The 24,092-nt window shown below is 44.1% G+C and overlaps 1 protein-coding gene across 1 annotated transcript in view; it reads right to left on the bottom strand.

Annotated features, from left to right (window-relative positions):
- BMERB1 (bMERB domain containing 1) overlaps positions 1–15,540 on the bottom strand; it is a 102,409-nt gene extending 86,869 nt beyond the window's left edge. The window contains exon 1 of the mRNA XM_081088933.1: positions 14,917–15,540. Coding sequence (XP_080945059.1) covers positions 14,917–15,022 — 106 coding nt within the window. The 5' untranslated portion in view covers positions 15,023–15,540. The remainder of the gene's footprint in view (positions 1–14,916) is intronic.
- Positions 15,541–24,092: the final 8,552 nt, after the last annotated feature.

Consider the following 24,092-nt stretch of genomic DNA (forward strand, 5'->3'; position numbering starts at 1 on the left):
AGTCAAAACTCTCTGTATTGTCCTCAAAAAGTCAAACATATAATTACCACATGGCCTAGAAATTCCACTCATAGGTATAAACCCAAAAGAATTAAAAATGGGCACTCAAACAAATATGTGTTCGCCAATGTTTATAGCAGCCCTATTCATAATAGCCAAAGGGTAGAAACAATGCAAATGTCCATTAACTGATAAAGGAATAAAACAAAATGCGGTATATTCATCAATGGAATATTATTCGGCCATTAAAAGGAATGAAGTACTGCTCTAGCCAGTTTGGCTCCGTGGATAGGTGAAGGGTTCTGGGTTCAATTCTGTTCAGGTGCACATGCCTGGGTTACGGGCTTGAACCCCAGTAGGGGGCGTGCAGGAGGCAGTTGATCAATGATTGATCTCTCATCGATGTTTCTATCTCTTTCTCCCTCTTCCTTCCTCTCTAAAATTATTAAAAATCTATTTTTAAAAAAGGAATGAAGTACTGATACATGCTACAACATTGGTGAACCACAAAAACATTAGGCTAAGTGAAAGCAGCCAGACACAAAAGATCACATATTATATCATTTCATTTATATGAAACATCTAGAATGGGTAAATCCATAGAGACAAAAGCAGTAGCTGCCAGGGTCTGGGGAAGGGGTGCATGGGGAGGGACTACTTAATGGGTATGTGGTTTCCTTCTGGGATGAAGAAATACTTTGGAATTAGGTAGAGGTGATGGTTGCACACTGTGAAGGTACTAAATGCCACTGAATTGCACACTTTAAAATGGTTAAGGGTTAATTTTATGGTCATTAATTTTACCTAAAAAAAAAAAAAATCTCAGTAGAGAAGAAAAACATATAAAGCTAACCTCCTCCTGGCTTTGGGTAAGCATCTATAATAATAAAAGCATAATATGCAAATTGACCGAACAGCAGAACAGCGGAACGACCATCCGGATGACCTTCCAGACGACCTTCCAGACGAAGCTGGGGGTGCAAGGGCTGAGGCCTACTCTTGCACGAATTTTGTGCATGGGGCCTCTAGTATGAGAAATAAAGCGCTGCTGTAAGGTGGAACTGATCCCTAGGAAAGTGGACCTCTCAGCTTCTGGAACCCAGCCAGGCCACTGGGCCCCTGCCGGCTGCTATTCTGGATGTCGGATGTCATTTGCACTGGTTGTAATCACCAAGATGTGCTCTGGGGACACCCTCCCTATGTCTGTTTGGACAAGATGAAGATGGATGGATCCTGGCGGAATGGGTAGCAGGTCTCTGGCATTAACACAGCACAGCAAACAGGGGGCGGGTAGAGTGGTCTCACCTGGCCTGCCGGGTGTGGAAGAACCAAATGGAACCAAGATGGAAACAATTTAAGGAACCAAGATGGTTCCTTATCAAAATGATAGCCACTTTTAAGAGCCACCTACTAAAAGCATTTCACCCCTGGCATAGGGAGTGGGCAAATCTCCAGCTTTCAGCTCTCTTAATTCCTTCCTGGACTGAGGAGGGTGCTATAGACTAAACTTTTATGTTTCTTGTCCCCAAATTGGTACATTAAAAACTAATCCCCTTGCCAAAACCGGTTTGGCTCAGTGGATAGAGCGTCGGCCTGCGGACTGAAAGGTCCCAGGTTTGATTCCGGTCAAGGGCATGTACCTGGGTTGTGGACACATCCCCGGTGGGGGATGTGCAGGAGGCGGCTGGTCGATGTTTATCTCTCATCGATGTTTCTGACTCTCTATCTCTCTCCCTTCCTCTCTGTAAAAAATCAATAAAATATATTTTAAAAAAACAAAAAACAAAAAACTAATCCCCAATGTGATGGTACTAGGAGGTGGGGCCTTTGGGACGTGACTAGGTCATGTGGGTGGAGCCCTCATAAATGGGATTAGTGCCCTTATACACGGTCCATGAACTAGGAAGCCTTCACCAGACACTGAATCTGCTGGCACCTTAATTCTGGATTTCCAGTCCCAGAACTGTGAGAAAGAAATTCCTGTGGTTTATAAGCCATCCAGTCTTAGGTCAAACAGCCTAAGACAAAGGGTATAAACACAGGGAGAAAAACATTGAGTTAAGGAAAAACTGGTTTGTCCCTTCCTTTGCTCATTGTTGCCTACTTTCCAAATGTATCTCTGAGACCAGGATTATTGAGAGGGAATTGTTTCATTCTTCAGCCCTGGGGACCACCAGGAGAGAGCTGGCAGGTAGAAACTACAATGAGAGAAGGTCAGGATGAGAATGGGCAGCACTGTGACCACCCAGATCTTTAAAATAGGGCCCATGAACTATTTCAGATACCTTTCCCTCTTAAAGATGTGGGATACCATGCTGGCCGGGTGGCTCAGTTGGTTGGAGCGGCATCCCGTACACCAAAAAGGTTGCAGGTTTCATTCCCCAGTCAGGGCACATTCCTAGGTTGTGGGTCAATCCCTGGTCAGGGTGCATACAGGAGGCAACTGATCAATGTTTCTCTCTCACATCGATGTTTCCCTTCCTTTCTCTCTCTCTAAAATCAGTAAACATATCCTCGGGTGAGGATTTAAAAAAATTAAAGATATGGAATACCAATGAAATTTAATATAGCTGGAAGCTTACAAATAACCACAGAGGGAAGGAAATGGACTTTTTAACCAGACTGTCCTAGATTCAAATCCCTTTTCTATTGATTAATGAGACGAGATTTTTATCTCTCTGCCCCGGGATTTACACACACACACACACACACACACACACACACACACACAGATGCATCTATTGTATATGTACTGGAGATGATAGACAGACAGACAGAAATTTTTTTTACAAAAATGAGATCCTGTTACATACATTTTCCTGGATCTCATTTTCCCCCTCAGTAATACCTCGAAGACTACTGTTATTATTCTAATTTATTCCTTTGTAATGGCTCCATAACATTTCACAATGGATTAACAATAATTTATTCAACCATTCTTCTACTGATAGGTCTTCACTTTGTGTCCAGTTTTTAATTTTTATTTTATTTTTGCACGTTTCCTTGTATGCTGGTGTTTTCATTTCTGTTGGATATAGTCCCAGGAGTCAGACTGCTGGGTCAAAGCATAAAGTACTTTAAATTTTAATAGATGTTATCTAATTGCTTTCCCAAGAGGCTGGAAGACTCAACAGTTCCACCAGCAGCGTCTAAGATGACTCTGTTCTCTGCGTGAAATTAAAAGGCCTTTTAATGGACCAGTACATTTAACGTGGCCATGCTGTTGTTTTGTTTCTGTTGTCCCAGAAAGGTGTGACTGACTGTGAATGGTGTGCCCCGCCTTTGCTGACATCTAGGAATCAAAGAGCTATGGAACAGGGAAAGCACTAGCCCAGCCTACACAGCATTCTCAGAGCACCGCCAGTTTGCAATAACGGCATCTGTTCCCCTTGCTCTGTATCTGACCTGAAATTCTCCAGCCCTTCCCACAAAGCAAGATTGCTAATGCTAAGCATCAGGAACAAACCAACTAAACCAGGAGATGGGCAGGCGATTGAGACCAAGACTCCAACTAACCACATTTAGTTTTCAATTAGATGATTTCAAAGGCTTACAAAACACGATTAAGTCATTTGCACCTCCGTCTTTGCGTATTGACGGCCGCCCCATTCCGCAAGGATTGATTGAATGAGAGGCTTCTAAGAGCTGGGCAGTGTGGTAGACACCGCGCATCCAGCATTGAGCAGTGAATATGACACAGGGTTTCTGCGGTCATGGCTCTCGCAGGAAGACAGGATCAAATCATTGCCCTGGGGTTAGCCCATAACGCTTGGTTTGACCCTATTAGGACTCATCTTCTCAAGGGCCTGCAAAAACATGCCTGTAACAAAACAAACAAATTAATCTCTGGACATCATGTAGCTAAGAGGGCATTAGGGTCAGCAAACTGACTGCATTCTGTTTTTGAAGGACTGGGAGGAACGGCATCCCCTCTCCTTTGGTTTTACATCATTGGAAATAGGGGCTGTTCCCAGCAGACCTTTCCTCGCAGCTTTATTGTGGTGTAATTGACAAACAAAATTGTAAGATATTTAAAGTGCACCCAGTGGTGATTTGACATATGTATTGTGACAGGTTTAACCCGCTCTGGTTAATTAACACATTCATCATCTCCAATATTTACCTTTTTGTGTATGAGAGAACATTTAAGTTCTACCCTCTGAGCAATTTCAATTACACAATGCAGCACTATCAACTATATAGTCCCCACATTTTATATGAGAGCCTCAGACCTTATTCATCTTGTAACTGATAGTTTATACTTTTTTTTTTTTTTTTTACCAACCTCTCCCTATTTCTCTCATCCTCCCGACCCTGGCAACCACTTTTCTACTCTGTTTCTATGAATTTGGCTTTTTGGGGGGGAGGGTTGCACTTAAAAGTGATAACCATGCAGTGTGTGTCTTTCTCTGTCTGACTTATCTCACTTAGCACAATGCCCTCAAGGTCCATCTATGTTGTTGCAAATGACAAATGGCATATCTTTCTCGTGGCTGATAATAATCCATTGTAGATACAACCCACATCTTGTTGGTGGACACTTATCTGTATCCTGGCTATTGTGAATAATGCCGCAATGAGCACAGGTGTGCAGCTGTCTCTTCATTTCCTTTGCATGTGTACCCAGAAGTGGGGTTGCTGGATCATATGGTAATTCTATTTTTACCAGGAGACCTTAAATCATCTGAAAGTGCTCTACTCAAAGTGCTACTGTACTCTCAAGAGCTAAGCACAGTACCTGGCCCATCAGTAAATAAGTGTTGAATGGATGAGTGAATGAATAGAGGGATGGATGAGTAGATGAGGAGGTGACATTTTGGATGAGTAGATGAGGGGTAAAGGAGTAGATGAGGGGTAAAGGGGTAAAAATCAACCAAATCTTCAAAACAGATTTACCTCTTTGTGAATGTAAAAGGAAAACGATAATTAGTGTCAGGCACCGTGGTCATTTTCTAATTGGGATTTTAGGGAATCCAGACATACTTGTTACCACCTTGTGATGCAGTTGTTGTTTGTGTGTTATTTATATAAACACACCCCTGTCAGCCCTAGTCTGGTGCATCCTGGACTGTTGTGTCCTTGCTCAGTCCTTACAAGCTCTACACCTACCCTGGGTGAGCCCTTAACCTGCTTTCCCACTCCCAAAGGAGCATGACAACTCCTGCTCTTTGCCCTTTCTTGTAAAGAGTAAATTAGAAAACATAGGAGTATAAAGTGGAGAGTGCTATACAAGCATGAAGTCATTACTATTACTTCTCTCAAATCCATAATCCCTGCACCTCTTTTTTTATTGATTTATTTGAGAGAGAGAGAGAGAGATTTGTCATTCCACTCATTTATGCATTGTTAGTTAGCTCTTGTATGTGCCCTGACCAGGGATCAAACCCAAAACCTAGGCGAACTGGGGGACAACGCTCTAACCAACTGAGCTACTAGTATTTGGCCAAGGCCTCCATGTACCTCTTTAAACCCTATTGGGCAGTACTGATGTTGTTGTATTTAAATTCCTAAAACCCCAGGCCAACAACACTGTTATTTCTCACCCAGCACATTGCCTGCACTTAGAAGACCCTCTGGCTTTCCTATCTGTAATAAAACACGTTTTATTCCTTCCAGATATCTGATTAGCTCTTTCTTTCCAAACCACTGCCACTGATTTAGACCCAGGCCATGTGAACTCATGATCAGATGATTTCTTACCCCCGCCCCCCGCCCACCCCTCCTCCAACCAGGCCCCTGCCTTTCCAACCAGCCTGCAAACCCTGTCAGATAAGTCGTCCTAAAAATGCTATTCTCTGTCCCTTGTCCTGCAAAGGCTCCATATAGCCTGTCATTTTTAATCTGCCAAATCCAGTGACCCTGCTCAACCAATCTTATACTTCTCACACTCCTCCAATGCAGCCAAGTTCATGCACACCTCCAGCAACCTACACACATGCATTGTCACTTCCATGTTTTTCTCAAGCCTGGTGCACCCATTTGAACTTTCATCTTCTCCTTTCTACAATTGTTTCAATACTACCCACTTTATGTTCTGTTCTATCAACATCACCATCAACACTATCACCACCATTTACTGAGAGCACCAGGCTCTGTGCAAGGGCTTTTGCACAATAGCTCACTGAATCATCTTCATTACCCTATGAGGCAGGTCTTATGATTATCTCCACTTCATAGATAAGAAGGATGGGATTCAGAGAGGTTAAGGAACCAGCCAAGGTAACACAGCTAATACATGGTAAAGCCAGGGTTCAAGTGCAGGTACAGCCCCCATTTGGGAAAACTATCCTGCCCTCTATTGTCCACGAACTCTTTCTTGATCACCCAACGGAGGCCTTTCCCTGTGAAGCGACAAGTGTTCTTCAAAACAGAAAGGGTCTCCCCGCTGCATTTCTGTGAATGTCTTCAAGCTCCCACTCTAGTGGCACCCCGAAGGTGCTTTGAAGTTGTAAGATGTTAGTCTCAAGTTTACAAGAGACGTGTTTGTAACAGAAAAGGCAATAAATGAGCAAGAGAACAGAATCAGTACTAAGAAACATGGGAAAGTGTCTAACTGACTGTATCTGTCCATATCAATGGCAGCCTCAATGAATCCCAGGAAATAAGAAAGGATTGCCCTACCCGGTTTTGCTCAGTGGATAGAGCGTCAGCCTGTGGGCCCGAAGGGTCCTGGGTTTGATTCTGGTCAAGGGCACGTACCCTCAGTTGCAGGCTCCTCCCTGGCCCAGGCCCTGGTTGGGGTACATTCTCTCACATCAATATTTCTCTCGCTTTCCCTCTCTCTCCCACTCTCTCTAAAAATCAATGGAAAAATAGCCTCTGATAAGGATTAAAATTTAAAAAAAATTTTTTTAAATGAAGAATTAAGTCATCTATGCTGGGTTCAAGTTCTGGCCCTACCACTTATTTGCAGTGTAACATTGACTTACCCTGTCTGAGCCTCAGTTCCCTCATCTGTAAACTAGAGCAATAAATGACTCCATTTCACATTACATCATAGGGTGTTTTGTAAGGAGTAAATTCGAGGACACATACCAGTATGTGGCACATGCACAGATCAGGCACTCAGGCGGTGCTCACTGCATGTTATTTCTTATAATCATTCTCTTCTACTGCCTTTAGAATTGTTGTTTTTGCTACTTTAGTGGTCCCTGTCTATAGAGATATTTAACTTAAAAATAATTATTAACTAGTCTGACTCTATTCTAGGAATCTGGTCCCTGTAGGAAATGGGGAGTTGAGCCTTCTTTTATCCAGCCTTCTATGAACTTACCCTGGGCTCCAAAATGCACTCACCTCCTGCTTTGGTGTTGTTGAGTTAGGAGAGTAAGAAACTAGGAAAATTCATTGGCAAGTAGAATGGGGACACTGAGGCAGCTGAACAAACTGGACGAGCAATTTATATCCAGATACAGAGGGCACCTCCCTAGAGATAATATCTAGGCCTCAGTTATAGTTCAGCACCAGGCCCAGAAAAGCAGCAAAACCAGGGGGGTGATGCCAGGACCAGCTGCTATGACTAATAAATTACCCCCTGCCCTGGTGCTGGCCAATCAGTAGAGACCAGGACCCTGAAAGAGAACACCTGGGAAACTGACAAATACTCTGCTGAAACCTTCCCCTGAGACCTCCCCTAGGATTCCTGCCTGAAAGAGATAAAACCCTCAAGACCAAGGACCCAGCTCAGGCTCTCCCTCTGGGGAGCACTCCTGTGCCATTCCCTTCACCATCTTCTTCTGTCACTTCTTCCCCCATAGGCACAAATCTCCTAAACTCTAAGGGACCCCATGAGACTTGCAACCAGGGGAGCAATGGGGAGCGGCAAGCAGCAGAAAGAGGACTGGTTACAGAGACTCCTTAAGGGTGGGGTATGGGTCTTCTTCATCTCTGTACTTCTGAGGCTAGCACATAGTAGGGGCTCAAGCATGTTGGATGAGTGAATATTGAAGGAATGAATGGACTACAGGGTAAGCATCCTTGGGGGACCTTTCTGAGTGATGTTCTGAAAGGCAACACTAAAACTGCAGGTTCACCCAAGTCATAGGTGGTTCACAGTGGTGAACCAGACAGACCCCTAGTTCCCTGATGAAGAGCTAAGGAGACATAAACAGGAACAAAAAGCTAGCATGTGGACCTGGCCTTCAGGATCGTCATCTTCCCACCTGGGGCCGGCAGCTTACCTGAAATGCCCTCCTCCCCTCTCCTCACCTATTGAAACCCTGCTTAGCCCACAGGACCAATGCAATCACTCTTCTTTGCTGGCACACTGGAGCCCCCCCCCCCAGAGAGAGCCAATCTCTTTTTCTCATTTCCCACTTGTACCTTCATTTAGTGTTTGTTTCATATTACTGGGATTGTAAATTGTGGTGTTCACTATATCTGTGTCCCCACACTCCCCAAATATGTAAGCTCCTTAAGAGTGGGGGCTGTGTCTTGTTTCATCTCTAATCTCTGCGGCATCTAGCACTGTGCCAGGAATAACGGACATTGGCTAGGAACATTTAGAGTCTGAGATGGCTAGGATCAGGCTCCAGCTCTGTCACTTACGACCTTTGTGACCTTTGGCACGTTTCTTAACCTCCCTGGGCCTCAGTTTCCCCAAATGTAAAAAGAATAAGAATTACATTGACCTAATAGACTTGTTATGAGAATTTAATAAGCTCAAGCTCTTACATAAAACTCATTAACTGCTATTATTATTAATAAGTGTTTAATAATTAATCAGAGACCAAGAGCAGGCACAATGGATTTTTCCTTCAAATTAACACATAAGAAGGAAATGCTTGCAAAAATGAAACTTAAAGTTGTGAACAAACATGGAGAAAAGTAAATAATAGGGTTTGTTCAAACGATATACTAGACACTATCATATTCATACTCTTCACATTCCTGCTATTATAGTTCCTGCAATGTTAGACACTCAATTGTCCACCCAGGCCCAGTGCAGAGACTATACATCCCTTAAATCTTAACCCGATGCTCAGTCTCCCAGAAGAAAGCCCATGCTGCCTTTACCCCTTATCACACCTTTCACACTCAAGGAAATGCCTATGACTTATCCAAAATGGGATTGGTTAGAAAGGAAGCAGGGACTGCAGAGAAGGATAAGTATATTGATCACCACTTGCTCCCTATGGTTTATTCTCCATCCAGTAGCCCACGTGACCTTTTAAAAGCAAAAACAGCTCAGGCGAGTCTCAAGCTTAACCATCGTTAACAGCTTCTCCTGCAATTAGAATAAAATGCATACTTTTTTGTTGTTAAGCCTCACCAGAGGATATTTTTCCACTGATTTTTAGGGAGAGCGGAAGAGAGAGGTAAAGACAGAGAGAAAAAATGTGAGAGAAACACATCGACTGGTTGCCTCCTGCATGAGCCCTGAGCAGGGCCTGAGCAGGGCCGGGGCCGGGGAGAAGCCTGCAACCAAGGTACTGCACCGTTGACCAAAATCGAACCCAGAACCCTTTGGACCACAGGCCAACTCTCTATCTCCTGAGCCAAACCTGCTAGGGCTAAAATGCATAGTTTTAAAATATATATATTTTTATTGATTTCAGAGAGGAAGGCAGAGGGAGAGATAGAAACCTCAATGATGAGAGAGAATCACTGATCAGCTGCCTTTGCATGCCTCACACTGGGGGTCGAGCCTACAACCTGGGCTTGTGCCCCAACCGAGAATCGAACCATGACCTCCTGGTTCATAGTTTGATGCTCAACCACTGAGCCACGCTGGCCGGGCAAGATGCATACTTTTTTAAAACCACAACCTACAAGGCCCTACCTTGTATGGCTCTTCTTTGATTCATCTCCACTCTCTCCCCTAGTTCTAGCCACCCTGGCCACCTGGCTCTTCCTGTGACACATCAAGGGCCTTTGTATTTGCTGCCTGGATCCCTGACATTTACTTGGCAAAATGTCACCTCCTTAAAGAAGCATTTCCTGACCACTGGATAGGTAATACCCACCCCTTATTAATTTCTATGTAACAGTTATTAGCTAAACTACATTATTTGTTTGCTTACAGATTATCTGACACCTTCACTCCCAACCCAGGTCCTACTTTCCCCTGAAGGGAAGAAGCTCCCTGGGGACAGGAACCTTGTCTATCTTGCTCCACACTGTATCTTCGGCCCCTAGAACACTGCCTGGCACTCAATACCATTTACCGGATGAATAAATGAGGATTGGGGAGCAGACTACAGTCATCTTCAGTTTTTATTTTTATATTTCAGATGAATGTGAATTTTTCCATAAAAAGGCATGTACTACTTGGATAATAAGAATAAAGAAAATGCCAAAATGAAATAAAATTGAAATAATAAAATTAGCATACTTAACAAAACAGATGAAAGCAACATAAAACCTTTCCCCAAAATCTATTATATAGATTGCCAGTAATTCATATCCACTCTGTTTATTAAACCTGAAGCATTGGCCAATTTAATGATCTGCTTGCAAATCAGGACACAACCATGGACTTTTAAATAATAGTTCTCTCTCCTGGGCTCATAGTAAGATTGCTGTTCGAGCTTTCCACTTTATTCCAATCTCCTACACCCAGTGCATTTTTTTTTTTTTTTACCTTTCTGCTTTTGCCAATGCTGTGACCTCTCACGGAATGTCCTCCCCCAACTTCTCCTGTCCGAAATCATCCTTTAAAGCACATTTAAATCTATCAAGAAATGGCCACAACCAACCAACTGTGCTTCTAAAAAGCTCTGTGCTTTGTCAAAAGGCATCCTGTCTTTGTGTCTCCCTCAATCAATTACAGTTGGTTGAAAGCAATATTTTTATATATATAACTACACTGAAATGTCACTATACATTTTCCAACTGAATAAAAAAAAAATCACTGCTAGTGGGAAAATTCGGTCAAAGGCAGACGGGAGAAATTGCTTAGATATCTTTCTCAAATGAGAAAATACCAGGTGGTTTTCAAGGGTTCAAAAGCCATTTCCCACACATTCCCATGAGGAGGAAGATGGTATATACACAATCATTACCTGGATTTTACAAAAAATAAAAAATAAAAAATGAATGCAAGAAAAACTGACTAGGAAGCTTGGAATAATCTCTTCCAATGTTATTGGGCACCATCCACTTATGTCCTGTTATAACAACCAGTCAGGATTGATTGAGTGCTTGCAGTGTGCGAGGCACGGTGCTAAATGCATTATATACATTACTAGAGGCCCGATGCACAAAATTCATGCAAGAGTAGCCTTCCTTCCCCTGGCTGCCGGCACTGGCTTTCCTCTGGCATCCAGAACCTGGGCTTCCCTTGCAGCCCCGGTTTCGTCTGGAAGGACGTCTGGTCTAATTAGCATATTATGCTTTTATTATTATAAGATTATTATAGATCTTATTTACTCCTCCCAATAGCCCAAAGTGATCATTATTAGTAGTATCCTATTGGAAAGGGTCATTGAGAGGTCACTGCCTATAGACCCTTCAGCTGGATAGGGGCATTTGGAGGCTCCTCATGCCCTCCCCTGTCCTTGGAATGTGTACTCTGCTCATTATTCCCATAGTGGAAGCTATTCCAAGGATGTAGCCTTGAAAGAATAAGATGTTGTTGGGACCATTTGGACAGCATATGTGACTGAACCCCATTAAGGCTACTATATAAACTTTAAGATTCTGGTTTGGGGTGCAAAGATCTACTAGTCTTGTGGCAACCAAGACTTGTAGGTAATTTGTCTGGCTTATTATCCCTGGCTCCTACCAATCTGGAGTGGTCTGCTTTTGTCTTCAGCCTCTCCTTGCCCTCATATGCTGGGGCCAGTTTCAGATTTCACCCAAAAGCTCTCAAGGTTTCGAACCAACATATTTCCATTTTACAGAGGAGGTAACTGATGCACAGAGAGGCTCAGCAATTTTCCCAGGATGACAAGGCAACAAAGTGTTAGAGCTGATTTGAAGCCATTTTGCCTGATTTCAAAACACCCATTCTTTGCCACTCTAACATACCTTTTTTCTATTCTAAAAACTATAGTTAACATTAAACATAGCAGTTAATACAACCTTAACTAAAAATTACCAGTTCTAGACTATTTTCACCCTTTTCAATTATTTTTAAGTAACACAAACTCAGTGTTCAACGTAAGATAATTAAATATGGGTAGAAGTTAAATTGAGCCTGTCTTCTTTTTAATGGGCCTCTCTTTTTCACCAGCATTTCATGCATTGCAACATTGATTTGACAATTGTATGCCAGAAAGTCAATAGTACTAATTTTCACACTTCATTAATAAATAAATGGAGGCCTTAGAAGTTATGGGATGGATCCATAGATCCCTTGGGAATGGAGAGGGAGTTCTAATAAAGCCACTTTAATCAAACAATGCCAAGCTGTAGACAAGAGTTTAGAGATCAAAACATGCTCAAGGTAATCCCAGACTTAGAATTTAAAAGTGGGACTCTAGGTCAGAGCTTTAAGAAGATTTCAAGTCTGAATAAACAACAAGAATAAAAAGCAGATTCGGGGGTCCACGCAAAAGTGGATCAGACACTGTGGTCTTGCATCTGAATAGAAAACAAGAGTCAGAGTCTTCCATGGTTTGGAACCGAGAAGATAAAAGCCTTTCTGCCAGGCTTTTTAACAACTGGCAGCCTAAGACATGGAAGTACAAAAATGCCAGGAGCTCAAATGCTATACATTGGATATGCACAGCAATTTTTCTATATGCTTGAAAATTTTCCTAATATAATGGTGAGAATATTAAGGAGGGATTTATTAGGGAACTATTAGGAAACTGACCAGCGTTGGAGTTTTGGTCCAGGGTGTTGTTGCTTTATGTAATTCCTCGCAAAAGGATAAAAGCAGGTTCCTTCTACAGATGAAGTAATGAAATAATCAAAGCAGCCAATATGTACTGAGCACTTGGCTTGAGCTCTGCATACCTTATCTTATTGAATATTCACAATTAAGCTATAAGGTAGGTAACTTATTATCTCCATTTCAGAGAATGGAGGCAGAGTGAGGCTCAGGAACATGCCAAAGTCATCACATAGCCAGCAAGGGACAGAGCCAGCATTCAAACCCAGGGCTTATTTGAATATAGCTCCTATTCTGCACATTCTTTTTTATTACTATTGTTGATTTCAGAGAGGAGGGAGAGAGAGAGAGAGAGGTCAGTGATGAGAATCATTGATTAGCTGCCTCCTGCACGCCCCCTATTGGGGATTGAGCCCACAACTCTGGCATGTGCCTTGACTGGGAATCTAACCGGTTCAGAGGTCGACACTCAACCACTGAGCCACACCAGCCAGGCTGCAGATTCTTTCAAGGCCACTGTGAACTCCAGAGACCAACGGGGCTGCCATACACTTATAACATGACTGAATGTGTTCTGGGACTCTCAACAGATTTAGAAAGCTTCCCGAAAACATGCAAGTACTAAACCTTCATGTTGAAAGCAGAAGGGGGTCACGGGGTCCAAACTGGGGTTCAAACCCTGGCTCTGCCACTTCAGTCACATCACCTAGCAAGCTCTAGTTTTCCCATCTAAAGAAGGGAGCCACCTCGGGAGGTTGTGGTGGAGATAGAATGAGATGGTGCATTTAAAGTTCTTCCACAGGAGCATGGCAATCCACCACGAAAAGACACCATTATGGGTATTACTTTTGAACTTGCAGGAAGCAGAGACTCTCAGCCCTACTGTTATGCCAAAGTACCAAAGCCAAAGGCATTTGAAAGAATGAAACAGGAGGAAAGACCAATATTTTAAAAGGAGGTTGGGAGCACTATGTATTCCAGGTGCAAAACTAAGACAATTGATTGCTATTTCAACTTGAACCCGTGAGAACCAGAATACAACTGAGCCATTCTAGGAAGATTTTCTGAATTTGTCATTACAGGCATGAAGAAAGCGTGCGCGCGCGCGCACACACACACACACACACACACACACACACACACACACGCTTCTACCGGGTGAAGGCAGGAAAAGAGCACATTCACAATAGTTGGGTCCAACATAGCTCTGAGATTGGTGCTGAGCAGGGTCACTCACTGTGAAGGCAGGAAGCTGAGGGTCCTTGAGGAGGAGGAGGGGGCCTTTCCCCGCCCAGCAGGAGGCACGGTCTAGAGCAGGCGGGGCAAGGGCAGGGGCCCTAGAAAGCGCCCTGGGTTTGCAGGGAGGGCTGGTGACCCCGGGGTCCCTGCGGCTGCCTCTATACTTTGAGGGCAGGAGTTTCATTCAACTATTGCATCCTATTAATTAAAAGCAAAAATTCCTTGTTTTATTTGGAAATGTTGTTGACCCCTAAATACCATGGAGAGACCGAGCAAACACAGTAAGTCGGTTTCTGAGCTACCTTCTAGGATTGTGCCCAAAGCGAGCACTTTGAGTCGAGGAAGGAAGGAGAGAGTGTGCACAGGGTTAACCTCCCTCTAGTCTAGCCCCTTTCTTCGCACCCGGAACCCAGGAGAAGGCGGGGAAGGAACGCTGGGCATTCCAGGTGTGCCCTGAACCTCGTGCCGGGAGAAAGGCACCGCGGAAACCCAGAGGACACTCCCCCCTCTCGAGGGACGTGGGCGCTTTCCAGGACGGTCCAGCGGCCCCAGCGTCCTAGCGCACCCCGGGCGGAGAACAGACTCTCCACGCTCAGCTGTGGGAAAGACCCTACTTTCTAGGACGAGCTGAGAGCTGACAGATCCGGGGCTCCCGAGTCCACCGCAGGCTCTCCGCCGGCTGCCTGGCGATCTCCCGAGCCTCTAGGTGCAGCCCAGCCCAGAGAGTCCCCTTTTGTTCCTGGGAGAGCGCGTAGCAGAGCGGCGCATCCCTCCCTGCGCTGAAAGCCCCGCTGCGGGGGCGCTTCCCCGGGTCCGCTCCCTACGGGGCCCGCGTCCCGAGACCACTGGCTACAGGGCGCGGATCCCCAGATGCACCCTCCTTCGTCGGAAGTACTCACTTCTCCTCAGTCCCTCCGCTTTCCACGCCGTCTCCTCCACCGCTCCATAGCGCCTCAGAGGCTTCTCAGCTTCCAGATGGATGGATAAGGATTGCTTCAGTTCCATCGCTTATCCCCGTGGGCAGGTCGATGGGTCTCCCCTTACTCCATCCCTGCCGCCGGCTGCTGGGAGGGAGGCGGCTCCAGCCAGCAGCGTTTTAAGGGGCCGGGCGCTCGTGACGCTGATCCATCTCTTCCGCCGGCCGCGAGGGCCTGGGAACGCTGACTGGTACCCAGGAGGGGAAGGGATGCAGGGCGCATGCGCCATGGAGGCCTGGGGGGCTGGGTAGAGAGAAAAGGGGGAGATGATAACTCTAAGGAGAACAACAAAAACAACTAAAATAGGACCAACCCAGAACAGGGCCCCTGCCCCTACTGGAGCCCATGGCGATGTTTCGCATGGGGCTGGCACTGCGTGTAGCTGCTGATATGTCAGCGGGCTGCTAGGTTTTGAGTGGGATTTGTGAGCGCATCTCTATCTGTGGGCGATGGATCCATCTTTGTGGGGAGTGTGCAGAAGCGTGATTGTGGACCTGGATCTGTGGGCTCTGTGCTTGGCTGAGTGCGTTTTGTGTGTGTGTGTGTGTGTGTGTGTGTGTGTGTGTGTGTATGAGAACCTCTGTCTTTTGCATCTGTGTGTCTAGTTTGAATATGAAATGGGACAGTCTCGTGTGCAGGTACCTGTGTCTAATCGGTCTGTGTTTGCATGAACTTGAGAGACCCATAAAAATATTTGGTACACAAGTGTAAAAAGGTGTTTGAAACATAGGTCTTACCGCCCAGAAACCCAGGGGCTTAGCTTACTAACAAAGCATGGCAGCATTAAAGGTACTAAGTAAAACCAGAAGCTTGATTAATAAAAATTAGTAACATTTCCCAGTAACTCTGTGAAACAGATACGGTGCGGTTGGCCTTGTTTTACAAAGAATGAAACTGAGGTGCAAAAGATTAAGTTATTTGCCCAAAGTCCCACACTTTCCAAGGGGGCCGGTCAGCACTTTTGGTTACGATCAAGTGTACACTGTAACCTCAGTCATTAATTACTTCATAGAACAATGGCAGAAATTAAAGTGCTGTGATCTCACCCTAGGTGGTTTGGCTCAGTGGATAGAGCACAGGCCTGAGAACTGAAGGGTCCTGGGTTCGGTTCCGGTCAAGGGCATGTACCTTGGTTGCAGACTCGGCCCGATCGGGGCACGTGGGGGAGGCAACCAATCAATGTGTCTCTCTCACATCGATGTTTCTCTCTCTCTGTCTCTCTTCCTCCCTTCCACTGTCTCTAAAAATCAATTGAAAAAATATCCTCAGATGAGGATTAATAAGAACAACAAAAATGCTGTATTCCCAAACTTGTTATATGTTTACATATGCATGCTCATTCAATAAAAGAAACACTGACATGACATACACCAAACTGTTGATAGTGACTACTTATCAAGGTTGAGATAACAAGTGTTTTATTTGAATTCTCCAATGTTCCTACAAGGTATATGTATTACTTTTGTAATCAGGAAAAAATGAATTATTTTTTTAATGCATGGAAAATAAAAAGACGAGGAGTAAATACACAAAAATATCAACAGTGATTGTTTCTAAGAGTTGAGATTTGGGGGAAATATTTTCCTTTTTAGTGTTTGGGTTTTTTTTAATTTTCCAACATCAATTCTGGGCACAGGTTGCTTTATCATTCAAAAACGAATAAATGTTGTTTCCAAGAATGTGTGAGTAATACAAACCTGTAATCCTAGATGACAAAACCTTCCCTGCCACTCCAGTGCCCAGAACCCTGCCTGCTTGCATTAGTTGAGGGTGATAATGCTTCAAGTGCAATAACTGGCTGAAGTAACCATCTGCGTGGAATTATTAAGTGGCTCTCTCAGCCCTGGCTCCTCGTCCTGGCTCAGTGCCTCACTCTGCTGGGAATGCCAGGGACTCAGAGGGATGCTGGATGATTACAAAGGGCCAGGCCAGCAGGGGCCAGTGGAAAGACATGTTTATAACTGTCATTTTCAGTTGATTGAGAGGAAAAATAATGCAATATCACCTTGGTAATTTGATACTTTATCCAGCATGTCGACAATTTCAAATGCACATGACACTGAGCTTGTCAGGATAGCATCGTTTTTAAAAAATACAGGCTTTGAAATCTGGTGGATCTGAGTTCGAGTTCCGACTCTGCCACCTGCCACATGTCACCATCTCTCTCAGCCTCACTTCCTTCATCTTTAAAATTCGAATAGCACTACCTAAACCAGAGGACTGTCGTGATGATTAAGTGAGATAATGCCCCACGGCACATAAAAGGCCTCAATACAAGTATACAAGATATTACCATTATTACTATTACATGGTACTGGCTGAAGTTTTGAGTTCTGACTTTTTGGGAATATACCAATTGAAGTCTCCAAAAACAGAAATCTATTGAAATGACACTGAGTAGAGAAAATGGACCCATTGGGCCCATCATGCATTGCTGATAGAAATGTATAATGGTGCAGCCACTTTGGAAGACAGTCTGGCAGATTCTCAAAAGGGTGACCTAGTTACCATATGATCCAGCAGTTCCACTCCTGAATATATACCCAAGAGGAATGAAAAATACATCCACACAAAAATTTGTGCATGAATGTTCATAGCAGCATTATTCACAATAGTCAAAAAGGTGGAAACAACTCACATGTCCATTAACTGATGAATGAATGACATGTGGCAAGCCTAACAATGGAATATTATTTGATAATAAAAGGGAATGTAGTACTGATACATACTACAGCAGGGATAATCTTAAAAACACTATAAGTGAAAGATGCCTGTCATAATAGATGGCATACTGTATGATTCCATTTATATGAAATATCTAGAACTGTATCTATAGAGAAAGCATATCTATAGCAAATCTATTGAGAAAGAAAGGTTAGTGGTTGCCTATGGCTGGAGGTGAGGGAAGATAGGGGGGAAGGGGTACAGCTAAATGATACAAGGTTTCTTTGGGGAGTGGTAAAACTGTTCTAAAATTGATTGCAATGATAGTTAAATAACTCTAGGAATATACGAAAAACCATTGAAATGTACCCATTAACGGTTGATTTTTATGGTATGTGAATTATATATCAATAAAGCTGGGACCCCTCCCCCCCCCCAAAAAATGACAATGAGTGAGGTTTTAACCATTTAAATCATAATGCGTCACCATGAGGTTAAGGAAATGTCTGGGGCCAGCCTGAGCAGCAGCCAGTAGGGAACTGCAGAGGTCTGGCCACACGATCCAAACCTGTCCTGGTCTTGGCTGGGGTCCGGCATCACCTGACAGTGATTGTCCATCCAGCTTGTGTGTTTATGGGGATCACGAGAGGTCCCATGGCTGACTGGAATTTGCACAACTGTGACAGATTCCAGGAATCCCCTAGTTAGTTGCTCCATTGCATTGGCCTAATTCAGAAAAAAAATGTAGATTGGGAAAACACCTCCCATCCATTATCCCACCCTGCCCACCCTTCTGTCTCCCACTGAATGTGTGCTTTGTCCAGCATTTTCATGGGGTTTTCCTGAATTAGTCATCTTGCAACTAGCAAATAGGCTATCTGTTAGCAAGACTATATTTACACTTCTTTATCTGGCAGTGGTCATAAAAGTTTAAATTGTACAAATACAATCATGAGAGAGAAAAAACATTAGAAAGACCATTTTCTGTTCCCATTATGTGTCTTTTGTTTTGTGTTGTGTTGTGTTGTTTTATTTTCAAAAAGGGCCGAAACCGGTTTGGCTCAGTGGATAGAGCGTCGGCCTGCAGACTGGAGGGTCCCGGGTTTGATTCCGGTCGGGGGCATGTGCCTGGGTTGCGGGCACATCCCCAGGGGGTGTGCAGGAGGCAGCTGATTGATGTTTCTCTTTCATCGATGTTTCTAGCTCTCTATCTCTCTCCTTTCCTCTCTGTAAGAAATCAATAAAATATATTTAAAAAAAAAAAAGGAAGGGGGAGAGATAGAAACATCAATGATGAGAGAATCATTGATCGCTGCCCCCTGTACAAACCACACTGGGGATATGCCCTGACTGGGAATCGAACCATGACCTCTTGGTTCATAGGTCGAGGCTCAACCACTGAGTCACAACAGATTGATGTGTCTTTGTTCCGTTTTATTTTTATTTATTTATTTTTAAATATATTTTATTGATTTTTTTACAGAGAGGAAGGGAGAGAGAGAGAGAGAGTTAGAAACATCAATGAGAGAAACATCGATCAGCTGCCTCCTGCACATCTCCCACTGGGGATATGCCCGCAACCCAGGTACATGCCCTTGACCGGAATCGAACCCGGGACCCTTCAGTCCGCAGGCCGATGCTCTATCCACTGAGCCAAACCGGTTTCGGCTTTGTTCCGTTTTAAATCATGGAGAAAAGGAGGGAAAATGGGTGTGGATATGCATTTATATTGTTCTAACTCTTTCTTAGCCTCACAAAATAGGCTCCTTTGCCCTGGCTGGTTTGCTCAGTGGTTAGAGCGCTGATCTCGGGTTGGATTCCCAGTCAAGGGCACACACCTGGGTTTCAAGTTCAGGAGGCAACCAATCGATGTGTCTGTCTCACATCGATGTTTCTCTGTCTCTCCCCCTCTTTTCCACTCTCTCTAAAAATCAATAGAAAAGAAAATATCCTCAGGTGAGGATTCACAAAACAAAACAAAATGGACTCCTTCCCTAACATCCCCAATTTCTCAAAATAGATCGTTCTTTTTTATTGATTGATTGATTTCAGAGAGATAGAAACATCAATGATGAGAGAGAATCATTGATTGGCTGCCTCCTGCATGTCCCCTACTGGGGATCGAGCCTGCAACCCAGCACGTGTCCTTAACCGGAATCGAACCTGGAACCCTTCATTCCGCAGGCTGATGCTCTATCCACTGAGCCAAACCAATTAGGACTAGATCATTCTTTTATAAAAAGCATATCATTTATCAGTTTTGTCTCTCTTTGATTCCTGGGAAACATTTAGAAACTGAGAAATATTTGAAGGAAAGAAGTCACTAGCCATTTAAATGGACTGCCCCCCATAATCCGTGTGGTGCTATGCCTTGTGGAATCACAGCCTGTCAGTCATGCACAGTGATTACAGAAACAGCAGAGCAAGCAGAGAGGAATTTATCTGTGTTTCAATGAAAAGCCTAATACGGAGGGGGGAGGGGAGGAGTCTTCCAATGACTCAAAGAAATATAAGAAGTGTTGCTGCTAGAAAGTGAGAATTCTAGAGATCATGATTTTCATGAGAAGAAATGTTAATTTTCAGATTTAGAAGAGAAAGTTCTAGAGCAGTGGTTCTCAACCTTCTTAATGCTGCGACCCTTTAATATAGTTCCTCATGTTGTGGTGACCCCCAATTTCATTGTTACAAATTGAACATAATTAAAACATAGTGATTAATCATAAAAACGATATGTAATTATATATGTGTTTTCCGATGGTCTTAGGCGACCCCTGTGAAAGGGTCGTTCGCCTCCCAAAGGGGTCGCGACCCACAGGTTGAGAACCGCTGTTCTAGAGAGCTCTGAAGCCAGGCTGCCTCAGAGAAGATCCTGACTCCATGCTTGTTAGCTATAGCACCTTGAATCAACTACCGAAGGTCTCCAAGGAGCAGCTTCCCTCCCCATAAATGGGGTTATCTATGTAACATGCTTAGCACACTGCACAGAATATTCAATAAATATCACTTAGTATTAGTAATAATATCCTTATTACCATAAGTTGAAGTTTTAAAGTTGGCCTAAGTGTTATGCTGTAATCATCAAAATATCAAGATCATCCTTACATAAATTCTAGAATATTTAGCTCGGTGTTGTCATGGCATTTGTCATAATAATATTCCTAATTTTACAGACTCCTTCCACGGAGAGCTGTATTATCCCCACATGCCCAGACTGATGGTTAGCAGATACCTTGTCGTTTTATAGATGAGGAGTCTCGGGAAGCAGTGAAAGACACTCACAGAGGACTAGGAAACTCAAGTATTGGACCAGGTTGCATGTCTTAGGCACTGCCCAGGAGCCTACACCACGTCCACTGTTCTGCGAGGCAGCTGATATGTTCGCATGCCAGGCAGACACCAAAGCAAACCATACATTCAATATGCAGAGTTGGGGTTACCACAGCTCTCTTCTCTCATCAAAACTGGGGTATTCTGTTGGTCTGTGCTATTTGTAAAGCTTGTGATCAATGTCTTAGGAGGGCATAGTCTTCATAAAACAAATATGGATGTGTTCCTTAGGCATCTAAAGTAAATACAGATGGGTACAATAGATCCAGTATGTCAGTAAACCTCCTCTCCTGGCGTAGGGAAAAGAGAACATGGAATTCAGTACGGAAGTATGAGCTTGGGTTGGGATTTAGTGTTTCATTTCTATAACAATGAAATAACATATCACTGGTTTCCAACACACAAACAAACAAGACATGCTACTAACACTTCAGTGGGCATACAAAAGAACATTCCCTGTCGAGCACAGTGACGGAGAACATGGACTCTACCGCCACCACTTACTAGTTGCATGATCTTGGGCAAGTCACTCCCCCTTTATTCTACCAAAACTGCTCTCAGATTCCTGATGGCCCATTTATCCTCTAGTTTCTTTTCAGTTGTCATCCTACTTAATCTCTCCCCCAAAAAATGTAGCACTGTGGGCCAGACCCTACTCTACACTTTCAGCTCCCCTGGCTTCCAGGACAGTCATCTCTCCTGGGTCTCCTGGTTTCCACTCCTACTGTTCCAGCCCTCCCTTCTCCGTCTCCTTCCCAAGCTCTTTCCCCATTGCTCACCCACTTCAGTTATGGTTCCCCAGCGCTTATTCCCATTCTTCACTTCTTCCCAGTTAACCTGTCTTCTGTTATGGTCTCCACACCAATGGCTTGCAAGCGCCATCTCCAGCCCCAGTGACTCTCCTGTGCAAATGCCTACCTCTTGGAAATACCTTGGGTATTTTGGGAAAATTGACAAAAGAGGGAAGAGGATTTGGAAGAGAAAACAAAGTTAAAGAGAGTTCCAGAAAGCACACTGTGTATTGCTCTTAAAGAAGGCTCAGGGGAGAGAAAAGAAGCTCAGAAAATATGTTTAAGCCTTAGGACCTAAAATCCTGCATCTGCAAGAGAGCAGGAAGCTGTTACTTGTGCACGAAGTGCTCAGTCAGTGGGATCAGGTGTTTTGGCTGTGCTAGAGGAGAAGTTATTAGGAGTGGGGCCAAGGCTAGGTGCCTGTATAGGGTGGGGAGAGAGTCTGAGAGGAAAAAAAAACAACCCAGGGCATGTGGGACTCTCCCTCTATTATGGTGCTTTCTTTTCTTTTCTTTCCATTTCATTTCATTTCATTTCATTTCATTTCTTTTCTTTTCTTTTCTTTTCTTTTCTTTTTTTAAACTCAGATGTATTGTTTAAAATTATTTTTATTGATTTCAAAGAGAGAGAGAGAGAGAGAGAAAGAGAGAGAGAGAGAGAGAGAAACATCAATGATGAGAGAGAAGCATTGATCGGCTGCCTCCTGCACACCCCCTGCTGGTGATTGAGCCCACAACCTGGGCATGTGCCCTTGACCGGAATCAAACCCGAGACGGCAGATGCTCTATCCACTGTGCCAAACCGGCTAGGGCTACACTCACATGTATTGAGTGGTTTCTATGTGCCAAGCACTTTGCAAGACTTACCCTGCTTACCTCTGTACTCTAAAGAATATCCTATGAGATCAGGAATTGTAGCTCAGAGTGGTTGAGTAAATTGCTTGCTCCTCAGTGGCAGAACCTGTATTCAGTCTCAACAGCTAGTATTAGAGCCCAAACACTTAACCACATTCCACATCTCCTCTCAAAGACATCTCCTCTCAAAACTTTCCTTTCTTCTCAAGGGATCACCTTGGCGACAGCCAGGAGAAGAATTTGTAACCTCAGCCTGAACATGTTCAAAATCACACTCATATTCCCGCCAAACCTTCATCTCCTAAATTCAAAATATCAGATTTATCCTCATTTCCTGACTCTTCAATATTTCACACTCTCCACCCCTTATGGTCAGTCAACAAATCCTATTGATTCTACCTTGAAGAGCTCTCCCAAATTCAACTGTCTTCTCCATTCCCACTCTCTAGCTCAATTCTGCATTATCTTTGTCCCAGATGGTTGAAAAAACCTTCTTTTCTGTTTTTCCCTCTAATAGAGACCATTCTCCACACTACTTCTAAAATTACCTTTTAAATACACACACACACATCCAATGCTACTCTTGGATCCAATGCTTGCTAAAAAAACACAAAACAAAACCCTTCACTGAGATTAAAAATGGCAGCAGAGTAAGTGTATGCTGCACAGACACGATCCCAGGAACAAACTGGAATTACAACTAAAATACAGAAAAACTTCCTGAACAATCAATGGAAGACTCGCTGGAGAGAACCCTGATACCCCAGGACGGAAAGTGGAGACCACAGACTGGCAGGAAGGACGGAGGTGAAAAGGGCTGGCTGGGCGCCCACAGGCAGCAACTGAAGTTCCGGAGAGACATCTCAGCTGTGGGGGGTGCCACTGAGAACTCTAGGATCTAATCCCGAAGCTGGTCCCCCCAGCAGAGAGCACCAAACTAAGAAGAGTACCCTCATAACATCTGGCTGTGAAAAGCAGTGGGGTTGCTGCTAGCCAGGGAGCCGCAGCTGAAAATTCAGGAACCCTCTTAAAGGGCCAATGCACAAAACTCCCTGTGAAGCCACCCACCTCGTCCTCCAGCAAAGGGAGGACAGAGTGCACTGGAGCTGTGTGAGCAGAAGCAGGATTGGGGATTCAAGTGTTAGAGCTCAGAAGGCAGACACCCCCTCCACCCATCCCCGCCACCCACCCCCACCCCTGGTTTCCTGTGCTGAGTCATTCCCTCACTCAGTGGAGGACATCTTTTCCACACAGACATTTGCCTTACCTGGGAGTAAGACAGTTGACCCACCCTATTGAAAAATACCTTGTCCTGAGGCACTTATGAGACTAAAAATAACAATTAGCCTCCAGGCAGAAGCAACAGCCCCACGCTGTTAAAAAAACAAAACAAAACAAAACTCACCACACCTGAGGATGATTGCCTGGGGGCAATTCAAGTTGGAATCCCATCAGTCCATAG

Source organism: Myotis nattereri (genome assembly GCF_964212035.1).
Source record: "Myotis nattereri genome assembly, chromosome: 4".
In the NCBI taxonomy this organism is placed as follows: domain Eukaryota; kingdom Metazoa; phylum Chordata; class Mammalia; order Chiroptera; family Vespertilionidae; genus Myotis; species Myotis nattereri.